Below are 19,518 nucleotides of genomic sequence, written 5' to 3' on the forward strand. Positions count from 1 at the left end.
TTGTACACTTTATTCAAATTATTTATTGCTTTTCATGGTTTAAGTAAGTTATGTTTCAAATAAGCTAGTGAGAGAATAAGTCTCAGCGTATTGGACTCCACTTGAGAAACAGAAGTGTTATTCGGCGGCTCAAGTGATAAATATTCGAGAATTTCATGCTGTTACTCATAGGGTTAACGACTTCCCGGAGTTTGGGGTCGAAGTTCCCTCCGATCCCACATTGAATGCAATTTTAAAGAGTTTTTCGAGAACGAAAACATATAAAAAAGTAAGAGCCAAGTGGGTAGGGCGTTGTATGCTTGACTTTATCGTGGGGTGAAGACAGAGAAGAACTCTCGTTGTATTTAATGCATTTGGCATATGGGTGGCACATTAATTCTACTGTTTCATCTTATCTTGCATTTAGGGTATACATACATACATATATGTACAACATATGTACACTGTTTTCGGGGCGATTTGAGCCGGAAAGAGCCCGAGTATATTATGCTTTTGAGGCTGGGAGCGATTAGTCAACAGAGTTGCCACCACCAGCAATAATCAGTAGTGCCCGAAAAACCGAACCACCACGATGGCGAAACAGCTGATCTCACCCCCTAGCAAAATGTTGGCCCAGGACGGAGCCACCCACCCCGAACCCCCACGAAAATCCAGTGACGGGTGTCTGGGGTTCAAGGTTGAGCCGCTGCGGTGCGACCCTCATTTGGACAATGCCAGTCCCATAAGCAGATGCACTGACAGAAATCGCACATATCAGATCCTTCATGGCACATACATACTTACATGATCTTCTCTAGAACCGTAGAGCTGGAATAGTAATTATTTTCCAGTGCATTCCATCCCTGCGCATTCCCATTTGGGGTGGCAATTGTAACGGCACCCACCCCTATATCGTACCTACACCCTGTGTATCCTTCACATCCGGGTGAATCATTCAGCGCCTGCTTTTATCCCTCCTTGCCTTTCTTTTTCTTTTTTTTTGCCAAAAATTTCGCAAAAGGGACGCAGCACGTGTCACTTTCACAAAATGCTGGAAAAGTACCCGAAAAACAGTGAAAGACTTCACATTGCAAATCCGTGATGAGTCATGGGCTTTGATTTTGTTGCATTTTCATTAAAAATTTCGAGTCAAATGCATTCGAGCAAATTGCATTCCACATTTCGTTTTCTTTTCTTTGCGCTGAAATGGAAATGCAATTTGTTGCGCTCTGATTACAGTCTCCGAAAAGCGTTTTAGGGTATGCTTTAGTCGGGCGACTTGGGGGGAAACACCCATTGGATACATTGTTTCTCCGAATTAGTATGTCTAATGCAGACCATTAAACAACTTTAAAACCCAGTTATACATACCCGCCAGTCTGCGAGCAGTGAATTTCCCAAATTATTTATTCATTCACTGCCTCTGTGATCTCATAGATGATTCATTAATTGATGATATCAATAGCAGGCAATTGGAGAAGATGCCCAGGCATGGAGCTAGAATATCAGAATCTTATATGGCATTTGGATAGATCGAAAATATGATCTGTTAAGTGTGTTTGTCTTGCCCCCATAAACATCGCTTAGAAAAACACACAAAAATTCGATCTAGGCATATGCAAATTTTGGAGAAAAGGTGGAAATGGGGAAAATGTTTGTTTAGGTCGGAGTTTGTAAACGAAACTCGCACTCAGCTGGTTTTTCCAGATGGTCCTCAACTTTTCCATCTCCAGAATCTGTGAGCAACTTAGCAACAATAACGAATAACGAACTTAGGTAATAACTCTTTTGATCAAACGTTTTAGATCAGTGTCACAAGATCGTAACTCCCTTTCTCCTCATCACCCATTTGCTTCTTCTTCTTTTTATAGAGTGCAGCGGTCAGTCAACGGTATTCCAAAATGACTTTCGCAAAAATTTGCCTAATAATTGAAAACTAAAAATAAAAATGTCACATTGTTGTTGTTGCATTTCATTTGGCGAGCGCTCACTGAAATTCTAATTAGCTAGTGAAAGTCATGTCTTCCTCTTCCCCTTTCTTTCCGCCTTTCTTCCCCGTTAACTGTTAACCGCTTTGGCTCGATCATTTTCATCTTTTGTGGCATTGTCCGTTTGCCGTTTTCATGCGAACAAACGGACGGACGGACAACAACAAATTTTGCCATTTGAAATGCAAGGGAGATACGGAGATGAATATCTGATGAGGATTTGAATGGACAACGGTTCGTCAGCGGATAAAGCAGAGTTACCTAATAGATCGGATATCTGATACATTAACGCATCTGAAATGCATTCGATGTACTTAGTGACCACATTTACATACCACACTTGCTGTGCATTAGAGAGTCTGGCCAAAAACTCATCGCCACTCAAATTGAGTGACCAAATTTGGAATTATTTGGCTAACAGTTGATTTCCTGAGCTAGTAAAACAGCGGATGCAACGCCATATAGAACACATACGTACATATGTATGCATGGATGTACGTATGTATGTATATCCCTAAAGCTACAGGTGAGGGTTTCCACTTTTGGGGATTACGTATGACTACGCCCACGATCTATGTATGTATGTATCAATTGTATATGGGCAACATTTTGAGTTTCCGCTTTTTAGTTTCAGTTTTTCGAAAATAGTTCGTTACATTTCAGCACTCGCACACACAAGCACAGATACAGACAACATCGATTGATCAAAACAATTTGCTTTTCGTTGCTTTTGGACATTTGTTGGATACATTGTACGTTTTTGGGATAAAACCGATAAAAGCCTCGCTTTTTTGTTGTTCGTTTTCCATTCAAAATGCCAACGGCCAAAAACGGGCAGCGACAGCTCAATGTCAATGGCTTCAACTTATATACATACGGCATATACTATATAGCGAATACATATGTGCGCTGCTCGAAGCCCCAAATAAATTATACGAAATTAAATGAAAAATGCCAAAAACGTTGACATTGTGTATTTGTGTATTGTGTGTTTGTTTGGCGCTCTTTCTTCCATGTTTTTTTTTTTCTCTACCGAATTTATTCGGATGTCATTTGTACGCACTGAACAATCCCATTTCGCTGATTTTATTATCGGCATTGCGAAAGTGAAAAGTCGCCCAAATATCGGGTAATACTCGAATATTGCAGGGATCCATTTGAATTCTTCCGTCAGCAACCGACTTTCAAACCAAAAGAGTTCTCTTGCGAATGTGTGTCTCCGTTTGCAGACTATCTGTAAACTGTTTCTTCTACCAGCATTTTCATTTGTTAAACACACCTGGGGTTAGTACGATAGAAACGAGGCATAATCTTTAACTTTAAGAACTCAATCTTTGCCCATATGCGCGTGGAATGCAGTTCACGTGGTGACGAAGCGCACCACGAAAATATGAAAATCTGCTGTGGTCCGATCGTCACTTTATCTTTAGTATTTATAGCAATTTTGCCATAGAACGTCATGTTTTGATGGGTCTGAGTCCCGCAGCTTGACTGTTATCTCAAGTATTTTTTTGCAGCTTGGTGGGAAACGAGTTTTGCTTTTTTTACGGATCTTGTGCCGCTGCTTTGGCTTCTGTTTCTGTCTTTGCTTCTGTTATATGTTTGCTTTCTTTACTCTTCGCGTTTCCATTCTCTTTTCAAGCGGCCTGGCAATTTCAAACGTAACTGTCAACAATGGGCGGTCTGTTCTTGGACTTTTTTAATCAGTGCCCCCTTATATTACTCTAAAAAAAAAGGTTTCAAGTTAAGTTTTGTTATATTTTCCCAGACCATGCATTAAAATGGAACCAAGTTGCTCGAATCTCTGAAGGCAACCAAAGAATTTATATAAATCTTCATCTTACATTGTATTTTTTGGCGAGTGTACTATCTCTCTACTTTGTTGAGAGGCAGGTGCTTGTGCTTTTCAAGCGATCGCCAAACGGTTTCCGATGATCATGGCCATTATCGTCATTACGATAGCTACGTTCATCATCGTCGCAGAAAGTGTTTGTGTGTTTTTATGCTAAACGGTGCTCCCGGCTCAATTATTTATAATTTTTTTCGTTCGGAGCGGGATTCGCTTTATATTTCCTTTATTTTTACCCATTTCGTAGGTTTACCGCTTAACCCGTTTAACTTCTGCCCGTTGTTGGTTTTGTAGGTGGCGGTCTTCTGTTATTTTCTTATGGATTTTGTTTTCTTCTCGCCTTCAGTTTGTTTGTCCCTCGGTTTTTGCTTGTTTTCTACTCATTTTGCTGTTTCATATGCAAAACAACGCCAGCCAATAAGTGTACATTACGATTCGGGGTTGATGATTCACTTCAAAAACATGGAATCGACTTTGAGCTGGACGAAAGCCGAACTTGTGACTCATATAGTACGTAGATGCAAATATGTCAGTCAAAAGTTCCGGAGAGTGACTAGACGATATTGTGGGGTTCGGGAAAAACAAACATTCAAATCAAATCAAATTACAACGTTGTTGTATTTGTTTACAATATTTATAGTTTTTTGTTTTGGCAAGGCGTTTCTTGTTTCAGAAGATCAACGAATAATTAACCTATATGTAAACCCAGTTTCGTCTTGTTTTCCCACTCTCAAAGTCGACCCACTGTCATCTGGAATCCGGATGACTCACGATCTAGTTAAAGCCGCCGCGTCACTCCCACTTAACGTTGAAGCTATCGCCCAAGATCGGCGGCTATAGCGTTTCGGATCGGTCAGGTGGCACAGTTTGTGACTCAGCCAACTTACTTATGCCGACTTATCGCCAAGTACGCATATAGTGTATACTCATTTTCAGCGCCCTCTTATCACTCTTATTAGTTAATCGCTGTTGAAATAAATACACACTTTCGGCCACTTATATATTTCATTATTATTTATTGGCTGTGGGTAAATGGTAATGGTCCTACGTGTCCGTCAGTAAAATATTGCCTATGTGCCTGATAACAGAACGTTGGGCGCCAATGAAATGGTTTTCGAATCAACCCGCATGCGAGTGAAAAAATATGGAAAAAATAGGGAGAGGTTAAGGGATAAGGGCCACAAGATAATGGTATGAGCAATAAGTAACAGGGTTTATTCTCCTGATAATGCAAATATTTTGGGCACTAGTGAAATCATGCGGGAGTTGTACTAAGTTGTACACTTCTTAATCTCCGGGAACACACAATTCCAAAAGAACCAAATTTGATAAGCTATAGAGCGCATATTAAGATTCAACGAACAAAAATGTATTTATCAAAACAAACTTAACTTATTTCTACAAAAAGTACATTGTTCTAACAAATCGGTGTTTTGATGACTAACTTTGCCAGATAAGAAATCCAAGGAGCTGGCTTATTTTTATCTTTAACAGGAATTCGATCAATATTGAACTAGCGGGCATTACTCAGTTTTTCAATACTCGTTGGTTTATAAGGAAAGCTATTTATACACGTTAGCGCAGCGTTCGTTACTAGTTACAATTCCCTTGTAGCAGCAGTTCCGCAACAAACGGTGTAATAAACTGCAACCCCTCACGTTTCACATAAATTTAAATATTTGCGAAACGCAAGCGATAATTTATCATACACAAACCTGTTTGCAATATTTCTGTCAAGTTCATTAACAGTTTGCATTAAGATTTGCAACTAAAATAAATCACTTCAATACTTTTGATTGAGCTGAAAAGAATCAACAGATTTTCGACTTGTAACTTGAAAACCCAGATGGGCAGATGGAAAAATCCAGAAAATTTTCGAACACAAAACTAGTACTAGTACAAACGAGCTCCTCGCATGTCGCACCCACTGGAAAGTGGGCGGGGCGGGTCTAACTATCTGCTTGGCACGATCTGGGGCCTAAGTACCCCGGGCATTATGCTGAGTGCCCGATTTGGGCCTCACGCAATGCTTTCCGCTTTGCGCCCGGCTCAATCCGGATTCCGGCGGACTCCCGGGGGCGGGGGCGTATATCTGTCGGGGATCTGGGCGTGGCCGGTCCTGGATGCACACACACGTGTGCCCGTTACACACCCGCAGCGGCTAAAGAAGCAAAGCTCACGTGTGCGCTTTTCAATTTGTGTAATTAGAGGTGGAAAGCGCCGCGAAAAAAATGGCATCTTTATTTGAATATTTCATTGTCGGCAATGTTTTCTATACTCTTTTCATAGAGTTGTGTGCATTTGGAATTTTATTGAAATGTTGAAAACTCTTCAAAAGAACTTCGTGGATAGTGAAGCCAGAAGAGATAAATTCTAACTATTGTAACTCTGTTGTCCTTGCATTAAATGATATGAAACTTGGTATGTGTATGTATTATAACCTTTTGGGACTTCATATAAAGTTTGAGAGCTCAAAACCATCACAGAATAGGGTATTTTCGCTTCGGTCCCCTTATTGTTTTTTTTTTTTTTTGTGTTTGGCTTAATTGACGCTGCTCTCACGCACACACATGCAGCACCCAGCTGATGGCAGTAGACCGCAACGGGCCAACCCTGCGAGAAAGCAGAAGACAACAGAAAAATTCAGAACCCCAGGAATGGGAATGGGAATGGGAATCCGAATGGGAAGTGGGTGTGCGTCGATGTGGGCCTACAAACAATAATACATTGCACAGTCGCCATGTGTGCAAATGTGTGTGCGCAGTGCGCACATGTGTGTTTGTTTGCCACATAAAACCAGCATACACGCATATGATATATAGAAAATTTCATTAAAACCACTTTTAGGTTTTAGTTTTTGCAACCCACATTCTTTGTTTTCGATTTCGCTAAATACAGCAGAGACTGGCTTAACAGCACACAGACTTCCAAATAGTATGCGTATAATAATTCTACAGACATCATTAAGCACAGCTTACTGTAAATGCGATCTCTGCGTAGTTACTTCACCATGCAAATATGTTGCTCTAACCTTATAAATGCAAGACTGAGCCAGAGGTTGTTTTGGCCCTGTTTTGGACTACGCCAAATTAATGTAACAAAATACGCTGGAATTATGTGCATAAAATTATGGATGGAGCGCAAAAATGTATCGCTAGAAGCCAGAGTTATTTTTGGAGTCTTACAGAACTCAGCCGGAAATCGGCTAGCAAATTATGCATATGTATGTTCCAAAGATTTTTCTTTGAACTCAAAGTTATTAGGTTGTGTAACTTTTTAGGAATCAAAATGCTAGTAGCACTCTGCTTAGGATCGCCTTGCTAATTTTATCCCAGCCTCACCGGCTTTAATGCCCCGTCTCCACTGCCGCTCGAGTAGCGAAGACTGATTACAAGTTGCTGCCTCCGCAGACCTCGGCACCCTCCCACACGTGAGACGGAGCGACGTGTGGTTTTCGCTACTTTTTTGCCCACATTTCTTTCATGGCCAGCTTGGAGCAGCTTCACTTGGCGCTAATCAGATGCGACAACAGCAACAAGAAGCACGAAAACCAGCTGCTGCAGCTGAACACAGCGAAAATACATACTTAGTATGTATGTATGGATGTACGTTCAACAAAAAGGCAACAAGAAATAAAGTCTCGCCAAAGCTGACGCCGCAATAAACAAGTCAAGAAAGCAACTAAAGAGTCGACGGAGACAGGTGAAGAGATGCGGAGGGGTCTGTCTTCCAGTCTGAGCTATGTGGGTACAGTTGTGCTCACAACGTTAGTGCCCTCCATTTATTGAAAAAAGAAAACCCATTTCTATAGTAATATTACATCTCGACTTTGTCAATACTTCTACTGAAAGTTAGTGGCTGTTGGTATTGACAACTATTTTTGTGGCCAGCGCTGTGCGCACGTCTTGCACCTTTCAGTCTGAGAGGCTGGCTCCCACTGGCCTCCCTGTAATAGCACTCAATGGGCGTGAGTGCAGTGCAGTGTGTCTGTCTGGTGGCCCGACTAAATGACTCAATGAAACTTTTTTTTCACCCTCCACAGTCAACTATTTTATTGAGCAATTGCCATGAGACAGAGGACTATAAATAAACCATAATGTGCTACCGAGAACTCACAGTTGGGCTTGCTTACATTGGTTACTTGGCTTAAAGACACCTACCTACTTATGCCACACCTAACCTACAAAATAGAAATATATATGATTTTAAAACTATAAAAATTAAAGAGAAGTTCCAAAATGCGGCTTACCTATCGTCCATGTTCAAGAAGTTTGACTGTGGCAGGAAAGTTCAAGCAATTTAACCAGTTCACTGAAAGTTCACTTGCACATATTTATTAGCAGTAATTTATTTTGAAGAGTGCTATAAATGAAAATTAATATTGTTATAGTACATTGGATATTTCTATACTAATAACAATAATAATAATATAAGCAATAGTTTGGTTATGGCCACAGCAGTCTAGCCAGCCACCCACTGAAATTGAGTGAAATCTGGCGAAAAGCACGCAAAAATGGCAAAAACGAAATATTCATATCTTTCGCTTTCCCGCTGCGTCTGCAACTCGCGCATTTTCCGACTTTTGCAGACAGGTGGGCGTAGTTACGCCCCCACGACAGATGCAACAATGTCGGCAATGCAGTGCGATGGGCAATTAACGGAGCAATTAGCGCCATGGAATTTGGCGATTTAGCATTATTACATTAACATAAATTCGTGTTGGCATTTATGTATACGACTGATCGCGCGAAAGCAAGCCCGATTAACTCCGAGTGCTACTATATAGACATAGCTGGATTTTCATTTGGAGCGAAAGATGTTTTAATGGCCACAGTGGAGGCCAAAATACTAGCAACTTTACATTCAATAGGTTCATGTGAATTCTTGGTGAAGTTTTTGTAATGAACACTAATTATTAGACATGATCTGGAGTTTTGGTGCTAAAAATTTGAGCGGTGCTGTTCTTCAATCCTTGGCTGAGATTTCGAGATTTCTTCAAACGTTTTTTCGCCTTTTTGGCCAAACTAACCGTCCATGGCCTTCGTTTTCGGGTGCTTAACTCCCCCGACTGCAAACGCACGATCCAAACTTACGTACATCCCCATCCCCTCTACATACCACCCTCCCTTCCATCAACCACTTTTCCAACGTGTTTGTGCACGCAAACTAATTAAGACAAGCAATTAATGGCTGTATTTAATTTTTCCAATTGCGTTGCGATGCCGAAATGGCCAAAAACGCTGGAGTGAAAATGTATTTGCAACTTGAAGATGGCCAAAAGCGGTTAACTGCAATGCCAGCTGTTGAAATGCGAAACAAACAAACATACATACGTACATACAAACATACATAGTTATGAAAATAACGCGAAAAGGGGTGGGGTGGCAACCCTGGCGGTGCGTGCACGAAAAATAATGGAAATGGAAGAAAACCAAATGAAATGCGAAAAATGTACGAAAATTTTCACATTCAATGACCTTGACAATGGCTTTGGCCCAAGTCGCTCAACTTGTTTATTTCATTTACTTCGCTTGACGTGTGTGAGCGTAGAAAACGTGACGAGTTACGTACTTTTGGAGAAAGGTCGTTGATCATGGCTAAATGTTGTTGCTTTTCGCTTAATAGCGGTTTCAAAGTCAACATCAACGCGCTGTTTTTGGCCATTTCAGTATTTCTAGTTTCGATACCCCCATCACCGTCCCTCCGTCGGATTCCGGCGCTTTTTCGAACTGTTTCCCTTCAAAAACAGCTTTTTTTCTTGAATTCTGTGGCGCAAGGTTAATAGTGCCGAAAACCGAAGCCGTTGGCCCGGGGAAATTTCTGCGAGTTTTTTCGTTGCCTTAAACGATCGAGCAACGAACTTCAGAAAAGCAAATAGAGCCAACAAAAAAGGAATGATTGCGTTCCAAAGAGTGAATAGAATAGAATAGGAAAACACAAATGATACATGCATATTTCTCAAAAAAAATTCATATTCATAAATGAGTCTTTCCATGAATGACATCAACTCTGAACCAAAATCTTTGCAGATGCACCTATTTCTCATTTCCACTGTCACATCATTTTTCCAGATCTCGCTGCCTGTTATGTGGCCCACAAACCAAGACACGTTTTATGGCCATTAAAGCTGGCTGATCGACGCCAAACACCAAATACATAATGAATATGTACATTCGAGAAAGAAGCGATCAAAGAAGCGTCTTCGGGTGGAGTAGGAGAATGCGGAGGAGAAGGAGAACGAGCTGATCAACTGACCAACTGGCCATATTCGGAGCAATTTGAAGCCAATTTCCATCGCCTGGCGATCGCTCCATTCTTGGCTATATGTTTTTCACCGTTAGCCGGGGCCATTTCCAAAGACTCGTCTGCAAGATAAGATTGTGTCACTCGCTGTCTCTCTTCTTTAATCGAAGAATGCTGAAGAATTTCGCGATGACGTCGGCGAGTATTTCCAAGAATGAGAATAATTTGTATTTGTTTGAACATCAGTTAGTGGAATTTTCTACAAAAACATGTTGACTATGATAAAGAACTGAAATTAAGTGGCATATTTTGCATTGATTTCCGATATTAATTATATTTCAATAAAATAAAGCTTTTGTAAAGTAAAATAAATACCTTAAATGTATTATTATTTTCTTATACTGATGATATTTTAAAGATGATGCCTGACCAAAAATCTTGAATTTCTGCGTTTTTCGCCGAACCCAGTGCATGTGCAATTGTTGTTTTTTGGAAGATTCGCAATTTTCGGACTGTCCTCTTTGATTTCAGTTTCTTGGCTTAATCAAAAAGCGAAATAAAGCCAAAAAAGCGAGATGGCAATACCAAATGCGGCAAAACGGTAGGGGTTGGAGAGGGGTGCGGGGCAGCGGAAGGAAGGGTGGGGCGGGGCGTGGCGGGGTCTGTGGCTGGGCGCGACGTCACCGACGTTGGAGCCACTCCTTTGACCATGTGTGCGTGTGTGTATTCGTGTCTCGCCACTCGCCCGCTTGTTGTTTTCTTTTTATGCTGCGCTCTCTCTAGCGCCATCTCGCTCACGCATGCTCAACGCACCGCATGTTGCCGTTTCCTTTTATGCGTCATTTTGGCTCGAAATAGGCAATTATTTAAACAAAGATTAGTCAACGAAAACGCGCAAATAAATAAGTCTTCAATATGGTTACTTATTGCCATGTGTGTGCAGCCAACGATAGCAACAACACAGGCGGCTTTCCCTCTTTCACTTTTTTGTTTGCAAGCCGCGTGCGAGCGAGATGGCACGACCGGCAAACGCAATCACGCTGACGAAGTTTTGGCGAAAAACATAAAGGCGCCTGATAGGAATGCATTTTCCATAACAAATGCGATATTTAATATTGTTCGAACAGTTTCATAGTTCGACTTGAAAAGACACACAAAAAAAAATAAAACAAATTATTTGGAAGAGAATTTAGAATCGGACGCTTATCATTGGGGCAACAACAAGAAATGCTTACTGAGTCACCACAGCCTCTGGAAAAATGCCGCAAGCCAGAGAGAGAGAGAGAAAAAGAGGGAGAGCAGCTTACACAGCATGTGTTTGTGTGTGAGGCGTCTCTCTCTTCGTCTCTGTTGCGCAAACGCATAGACTGCACTGCAAATATCGATTACCTATTTTTTATGAATGAATATTTGCACTATTACTATTCAAAACTATTAAGAAACCAATCACTTCCAATAGCCACATACTTTAACACCTAAGCTATGCAACGAAATGATCAATTTGTGCCAAAATGCTGCATATTTAGGACCAGCATCATTTTTCAAATGCTTCTTGCTGTGTACTTTTCTCTCGTCTGGCAGCTGTTTCGCCGTTATTGTTAAAACCGGCTTTAGTAAGGTGTGTTTTTCACGACTAGTGAATGCCCTACTAGAGGATGTTCAACAGCTTAGGGAAAGAAGCGTGTGTTGCACATGTTTGTTTTTATTCTTTTATAAACATAATTGATCAATGGTCCCTCGAAAAACCAATTTGAAGTGCAGATAGCAATTTCTTATTGGAACTCAATGTCCTTACAAAAAAGTTGCTCTCAAACAGTAAACGTAAGCTAATATGAATTATTTCTGTAATGTTTTAATACCGCTGTACATTACTAATAAAACTACGACAAAAATATGTACATATATTTTTTGGCATACAATGAGTAGTTGGGGAAAAAATGTGTAAAAGCACCGTTACCATCACAGCATAAAGATAACCAACTGAAGTATCGAATATGAGTAACCCCCAAGCTGAATCACATGCCACAACTGATAGGACCCATGGAAGTACACTATACATGGCGATATACAAGACACACACACGCACGCACACCCAGTTGCACTTGGGCAGAGGAAATTCTCCGTAAATGAAAACCGAATCGGCGAACAATTCATACCCATATATGGTAAAAGTTTTGAACGCGACTTGAGAGCGGAGAGCATTGCGGCTGATAAGGTTTTAGCGCTAAGCGGGCTTTATAAAACGGGCGGCGGGACCAGTTTTCATATCACTACCGTTTGAGTTCTTGTGCTGTGTGGATACTCCTCCCGACACAAAGCCGCTCCATCAGCCAGCAGTCGTCTAATCCAGAGACACCAAACCGAAAGACTTAATTTATATTTATTTAATTAATTTTAATAAAACACACCAAATGTAAGTAGCTTCCCCCTTCCCACCAACAAAACATCATCGAACCACTCCCACCAAGAAAATCGAGAAAAGCCGCGGAAAATGTGTGATTTTTTTGTAAACAAAACATTTTTTTATGTGCCAGTGCTGAAAGTGATCAAAAAATACTAGCCACGAGCTAAAGAGTTATTGTATTGACCAAAACTCCAAAAATACCCAAGTTTGGCCCTAAATTGTCAATCAAAATCAAAACGTTTCGAAAGACATCAAAATTCACAAAACCAGGGTTTCAAATACCATAACTCAAGAATCAGGATTACAACTGCAGATTTCAGGATATACGAAATTATAAAACCAAAGCAATTCAATAGCCTCAACTCAAAAGTTAGGATCTAATAAAGTGATAAAAGCCAAGCTCGCTGATGTGGGCGTGTCACGATTTCACCCAAAGATATGCCAAATTACGAATTGCAAATCAATTCGCCAACACTTTCTTTTTTTCCCACGCCCTAAGACACCAGATCATCCATATATGTACATACATATGTATATGCATATTATAATCTATAAAACTAGATCAGGTTCTTGAAAATAGTGACGTAGGCAGCCGTTTTGGCTTAAGCAGAAATTTTTGCCGGTTTTTCAAAGTTGTAGTTGCAAAAATGGAGAAAACCTTCGAGCAATCGTTCATATACACACATATATAACGAGAGAGAGTGTATGTGTGTGTGAGAGAGCGAAAGCCAGACGACGATTTGGTTTTCGCCTCGAAACATGACCATATATGGTCACAAAACTTGGCCACCGCAACTCAACACACCAGCGCTCTCCCTCGCACTCACAGCGACCACGGCGCTGAGCGAGCGAGACGGCGAGAGGGAGCGACGCCTACGGCGACGTCGACGCAGGCAGCGATTGAAAAACGCAGTTAACTGGCATTCAACATTCACCAGCCACTTTCAGTCGGTTCATTCCAGTCATTCCTCTCAAACCGTGCGGTCGCTTAGCTCAGCCTCGCCACTTGAGTTTACAGTAGTTTTCACGCCTTGAATTTGTTAAATCAAACTAAAAGGTAAAGTTTAACTGGCTTTGAAAAGTTTCGCGGCTCTTAATGGTTAACTTTTCTAGAGTGCATTTATAGTTTTTTTTTATTTTTTTTTTTATAAATTAATTTCGAGTTCCAATTCGAGTTTAAGGCAGCCGCCATTTTAAGGGCGCATACACACGACGCACACACAGGCAACTGTGCTCTCTTTGGCGGCTTTCTTTTGCACCGGCATTCGTTAAGTGCCGTCCAGAAGTTTCTCCCCTCCCTTTTCGGCTTATTCGTATTGTGGTTTTAATTTTTCGGGGCGGGGCCTTTTTTTTTTTGTAACTGTTCTTTTAATTTCTTTTTACAATGCGATTGCAAGTGAAAATTAGTTTTTAGTCGGAAAAGTAGTTATGTATATTTCTTTTTTTTTTTTCGTCAACAGTGTCATAATTTGCCCAAGATTAAAATTTGGTTCTAAAAAAACACAAGTGGAAAAGTATTAAAATTGCATTAAGTGTTTTTTATTTGCACACGTTAGTTTTTTATGACAATTTTACTTTGGTAGATCAGCGCGGTCCAAGAAAACATGCAAATTCTCAGTTTTTTTTTTTTTTTTGCCATTTCTACATCGCCAAATCGAAAGTACCCGAAGACTAATGGCAAATCTGCATTTTTTCCATTGCAGCTTACAAAATGTGTGACGAAGAAGTTGCTGCTCTGGTTGTCGACAACGGCTCTGGCATGTGCAAGGCCGGATTTGCCGGAGACGATGCTCCCCGCGCCGTCTTCCCATCGATTGTGGGACGTCCCCGTCACCAGGGTGTGATGGTCGGCATGGGCCAGAAGGACTCGTACGTGGGTGATGAGGCGCAGAGCAAGCGTGGTATCCTCACCCTGAAGTACCCCATTGAGCACGGTATCGTGACCAACTGGGACGATATGGAGAAGATCTGGCACCACACCTTCTACAATGAGCTGCGTGTGGCACCCGAGGAGCACCCCGTGCTGCTGACCGAGGCCCCGCTGAACCCCAAGGCCAACCGTGAGAAGATGACCCAGATCATGTTCGAGACCTTCAACACACCCGCCATGTATGTGGCCATCCAGGCTGTGCTCTCGCTGTACGCCTCCGGTCGTACCACCGGTATCGTTCTGGACTCCGGTGATGGTGTCTCCCACACCGTGCCCATCTACGAGGGTTATGCCCTTCCCCATGCCATCCTGCGTCTGGATCTGGCTGGTCGCGATTTGACCGACTACCTGATGAAGATCCTGACCGAGCGCGGTTACTCCTTCACCACCACCGCTGAGCGTGAAATCGTCCGTGACATCAAGGAGAAGCTGTGCTATGTTGCCCTCGACTTCGAGCAGGAGATGGCCACCGCTGCCAGCAGCTCCTCGTTGGAGAAGTCCTACGAGCTGCCCGACGGACAGGTGATCACCATCGGCAACGAGCGTTTCCGCTGCCCTGAGGCCCTGTTCCAGCCCTCGTTCTTGGGAATGGAGGCTTGCGGCATCCACGAGACCACCTACAACTCCATCATGAAGTGCGATGTGGATATCCGTAAGGATCTGTATGCCAACACCGTGCTGTCCGGTGGCACCACCATGTACCCTGGCATCGCCGACCGTATGCAGAAGGAGATCACCGCCCTGGCCCCGTCGACCATGAAGATCAAGATCATTGCCCCACCAGAGCGCAAGTACTCTGTCTGGATCGGTGGCTCTATCCTGGCTTCGCTGTCCACCTTCCAGCAGATGTGGATCTCCAAGCAGGAGTACGACGAGTCCGGCCCCTCCATTGTGCACCGCAAGTGCTTCTAAGAAGGATCGCTTGTCTTGGCAAGAGGATCGTACGGAGGATGAGAAGGCGGATCAGGATCGTGATCATGATCTTGATTCTGCAGGAGGAGGAGTAGAAGTCGAGGAAGCAGCAGCGAAAGTGCAAGTGCGAGTGGTGGAAGTTTGGAGTGCAGCACAACAAGATCAACAACAACACCAACTACAAGATGAAAAGAGCGGAACCACCTGCACACCATCATCATTATCATCATCGTTTTGGGCGCGTGTTGTGTGGTTCCAGCGTATTAATATAATTAATTTATTCCACATGAGATATGATATGATATACTATGTATTTTTTGTTTTTTTTTTATTTGTAAACCTTTAATATAACAAGAACTACAAAAAATGAAAATGAGCGAAAATGCATATTCTGCCATTCCACACACACCAACAACACCCAACACACGCACACCCACAAGCTCACACACACTAGCGGCATGACAAGGACATCAAGATAAAGAAGAACTTAAAGAAGATATTTCCCAAAGCGTAAAAAGAACACACACACATTGCAAAACACAAACAACACACTAGCGTTTTGTACAATTCGTCAGCAACCTTATGTATTATTTTTTAATTATGATGTAATTATAAACAAAGTGAAACAAAAATATGAAAACACAAAAAGGAAAATCAAAGCTGTCTTCTCTTTCCCCCGCTCTCTGCTGCTCTCCTCGCCCTCTCCTCTCTCACTTCTTTGTCTGTCTCTCCACTTCTCTTCCACTTTTTTTGCCGGCCGGCAAAATTACCCACACACACACTCACACTTGGCTGCAGTTTCGCGTGCGATATTCACACACATTCAAGCATACAAGCATACATACATATGTATTTTTTTTTGATTTGTACACTTTTCTAATTGCATGCGTATCGATTGATAAGTTTACGCCTGAAAATGTTAATTAAAATGTGAAAATGCAACTGAAAAACTGATGAAATGAAACAACAACAAGCGAACAACTTGCTACATGTGTATTGTCTAACAACCGTTACTGCAACGGTTGTCTTCGGAAAAGGGTAAAGAGGAGGGCACGAGGTCGACGAACTAAGGCTGCGACGACCAGCGGCTGTCTCGCTCGCACGCACGCACGCATGCGGGCTAATGATGCGATTAAAGTTCCGTTTTAAATGGCCAAGATCCAAATAAAAGTCGAGATAATAAGGCAAACACGCTAACACAAATCGCTGGCATAGTTTCATCCGCCAGTTTGGCCAAAAGCAGCGGCTGCAAGCGCCGTTTATCCGGTTTTTCCCAAACATTTTCCATTCATGCGGCCAAAGAGAAGGAGCACCCATCTTTCTATCTTTCTCTGACTCGCACGGGCAATGCAGTGCATTGAAAAAAAGGTGGTGCGAATTGGAATTTATAGACTTACTTAATTCTCTTGACAAGTGCATAGATTATTATTTGAATATATTATTAAGAAACTGTTTAAGTATTAGCTCGACTTCGATATCATTTCTGCCAGTGTAATTATGGGGTCTGCTTGATTTGGCGCTCGGGTGCTACGGTAAAAGTCATCTTTCTGTGCTTTCTCCTTTGATTCTTGAGGTTCAACGGTTCCGTTTTTGTTGATCTCGTTCCTCTTCTTCTTGCGTTTCTAGCTGTTCCCCTTTGTTTTTGTTCGCAACGGATTTCGTAGCACCTTGATCGTTTAAATATACATACATACATATATAAATATGTAGTTAGAATAATCAGTACGTCTCATCATCACGAATTAAGAGTAAAACAATAAAAATATACAAAAACTAAGTATATATTAGTATTCTAGGGCTAAAATTGGGCATACTTGCGGTTTCTATGTGAATATGATGCGAAATGTTGGCTTCCCCACTTTCTACAGGGTATCGCACTCTACGCTTACAAAGTGTGAGCCTACCAACTGAATATTCAGCGATGTGATCCCTTTTGGCCATAGGTCAGCGGCGCGATTGGCCGGATTTCAATATTCCCGCCTTGAGTCCGCCGTACTTCGCACAGAAGCACTTGGAGCAGCGACACGTGCGGATTGATATACGACATCGGAAACCCGGGAGCTCAACAACCGAACCACCATGACCATACCGGAAGCTTTCGAGGATCAGGAAATATTCGTGACCGGCGCCTCCGGTGGGTATTTATGACTGACTTTGCAAGATGAAGATTGAAAAAGATGATGGTGAATTGAAATGTATTGGTATCTCTGTGTAGGCTTCGTGGGCAAGGCACTGATCGAAAAGCTGCTGCGCTCCTGTCCAAAACTGGGCCGCATCTACGTGCTGATGCGGCCCAAGAAGGGCCACACAATTGAGGAGCGCCTGCAGCTGCAGTGGGAAACGAGGCTGTATGAACGGCTGCGCAGGGAACAGCCCGATGCCCGCTCCAAGCTGGTGGCCATAGCCGGGGACGTGGAGCAGCTGGGCCTGGGCATTGGCAGCGCCGATCTGGAGCGGCTGCGCAATGTCAACATTGTCTACCATTCGGCGGCCAGTGTGCGGTGCGTACATATGTGGTCCAGGTTAGGATATACAAATCAATAATACATCATCTTTTAGCTTCGATGATGCCCTGAGCACGGCCATACTACTGAATACCCGTGGCACCCACGAGCTGGTCAAGTTGGCCCTGGAGTGGCCCAAGCTGAAGGCATTCGTTCACGTGTCCACCACCTACTCGAATCCGGGAGTTCTGGAGGTGGAGGAGCGCGTCTATCCACCGTTGGCCGACTGGCGTACCACCATCAAGTTGGCGGAGACCTACGACACCGAGATCCTGGACATCTTCAATCTCAAGTGAGTAGTGGAGTTAAGTGGAAACTATCATGCTATTTGATATGCACCTTGCAGGTATGGAAACTTTCAGCCGAACACGTACACCTTCACCAAAAGTTTGGCCGAGCAGGTGGTCAATGAGTACAGGGACAGGCTGCCCATCTTCATCTTCCGGCCATCGATAGTGGTCTCCACCATTGAGGAACCCATGCCCGGCTGGGCGGACAACTTCAATGGACCCACAGGACTGCTGGTGGCCTGCGGCGTGGGCATACTGCGCTCCCAGAACTGTGATCCCAATATTGTGGCCGATTTCGTGCCCGCCGATATTGTGGCCCGCACACTGATCACCTCGGTGTACAAGTTCATGGGTGAATCGAAATCGCGGGCCAAGGACAGCGATCTGTACGTGGTCAACTGCGCCACGGCGAATATATCGCCGATCACTATGGGCGAGGTGATCGAGATCGGTAAGACATTCATCCGCAAGAATCCCTTCGAGAAGACACTCTGGCTGCCCGGCGGCGGGATGACCACTTGTCCGGTTCTTCACTTTGTGCGGGTGAGTTTTGGTGTTGGCTTTTCCTACTGTCTATAATGGATTAACCATGTCGATGCTTTCAGTTCTGCACCATGCACCTGCTCATGGCCATCGTGGTGGACACTTTGCTGCGTCTCTATAATGAGAAGCCCTTGTAAGTTGCAGGATTTTAAGGGGAAGCTTAATGTTTAATACGAGAATTCCAGCCTGATGAAGCTGCAGCGCCGCATTTTCGCCGCCTTCAGTGCGCTGCAAGTGTTTGCGATGACCGAGTGGCACTTTCAGAACGACAATTTCCGGGCGCTGCACGATGTAGTTCCGGCCAACGAAGTGTGAGTGCCCTTTTAACATTACAGTTCTTATTGATGTATCCCTTCTGATTGATCTATCCTTTCATTACAGCTCCACATTTGGCTTCATGCAGCACGCGAACATCAACTACACGGAGTTCTTCCAGCACGGAATTCGCGGCGCCAAGGAGTTCCTCCTGAAGGAGAGTCCCGAGAGCAGCAGTGCCGCCCGCTTTCGCGTGAAGATCTTCTACGTGCTGGACTTTCTGTGCCGGGGCATCGTCTATAGCTTCCTGCTGCGCCTGATATTCCGATTTCTAGTGCGACTGTGGTAACCAGCCATCGAAGCCAACTATAGGAATGTAGTGCTTAGAAACATATACATATTCTCCGGCATTGGTTAATTCTGTTAATTGCATTTAATTGTCACGTATTCCTTGCATTTGTAGTTAAATTAAAATCGGAATTTTATACAGCTGTGTTGCACATTTTATGCTTTACGTTGGCAAAAGTAGAAATGCTAATTTCAAATATCCCGCCAAATTGTCGCTCTGTCGATGTGGCAGCGCTGGCCCCACGCCACCTGGCGGCTCGAATGGCAGCCACC

The 19,518-nt window shown here is 43.0% G+C and overlaps 2 protein-coding genes across 2 annotated transcripts; both read left to right on the forward strand.

Moving 5' to 3' along the window:
* The first annotated feature begins 13,411 nt into the window (after positions 1–13,411).
* Positions 13,412–15,399, forward strand: LOC117148789 (actin-5C). Its single transcript, XM_033316399.1, has 2 exons — positions 13,412–13,520; positions 14,167–15,399. Exon 2 carries the CDS (start codon positions 14,175–14,177, stop codon positions 15,303–15,305), a length of 1,131 nt encoding a protein of 376 aa, XP_033172290.1. The 5' UTR covers positions 13,412–13,520; positions 14,167–14,174; the 3' UTR covers positions 15,306–15,399.
* Positions 15,400–17,292: 1,893 nt separating this feature from the next.
* Positions 17,293–19,382, forward strand: LOC117148788 (putative fatty acyl-CoA reductase CG5065). The gene is made up of 7 exons (XM_033316398.1): positions 17,293–17,439; positions 17,521–17,806; positions 17,865–18,101; positions 18,156–18,642; positions 18,705–18,775; positions 18,828–18,953; positions 19,024–19,382. Exons 1-7 carry the CDS (start codon positions 17,385–17,387, stop codon positions 19,244–19,246), a joined length of 1,485 nt encoding a protein of 494 aa, XP_033172289.1. The 5' UTR covers positions 17,293–17,384; the 3' UTR covers positions 19,247–19,382.
* The last annotated feature ends 136 nt before the right edge of the window (positions 19,383–19,518 follow it).

Source organism: Drosophila mauritiana, chromosome X (genome assembly GCF_004382145.1).
Source record: "Drosophila mauritiana strain mau12 chromosome X, ASM438214v1, whole genome shotgun sequence".
NCBI lineage: Eukaryota > Metazoa > Arthropoda > Insecta > Diptera > Drosophilidae > Drosophila > Drosophila mauritiana.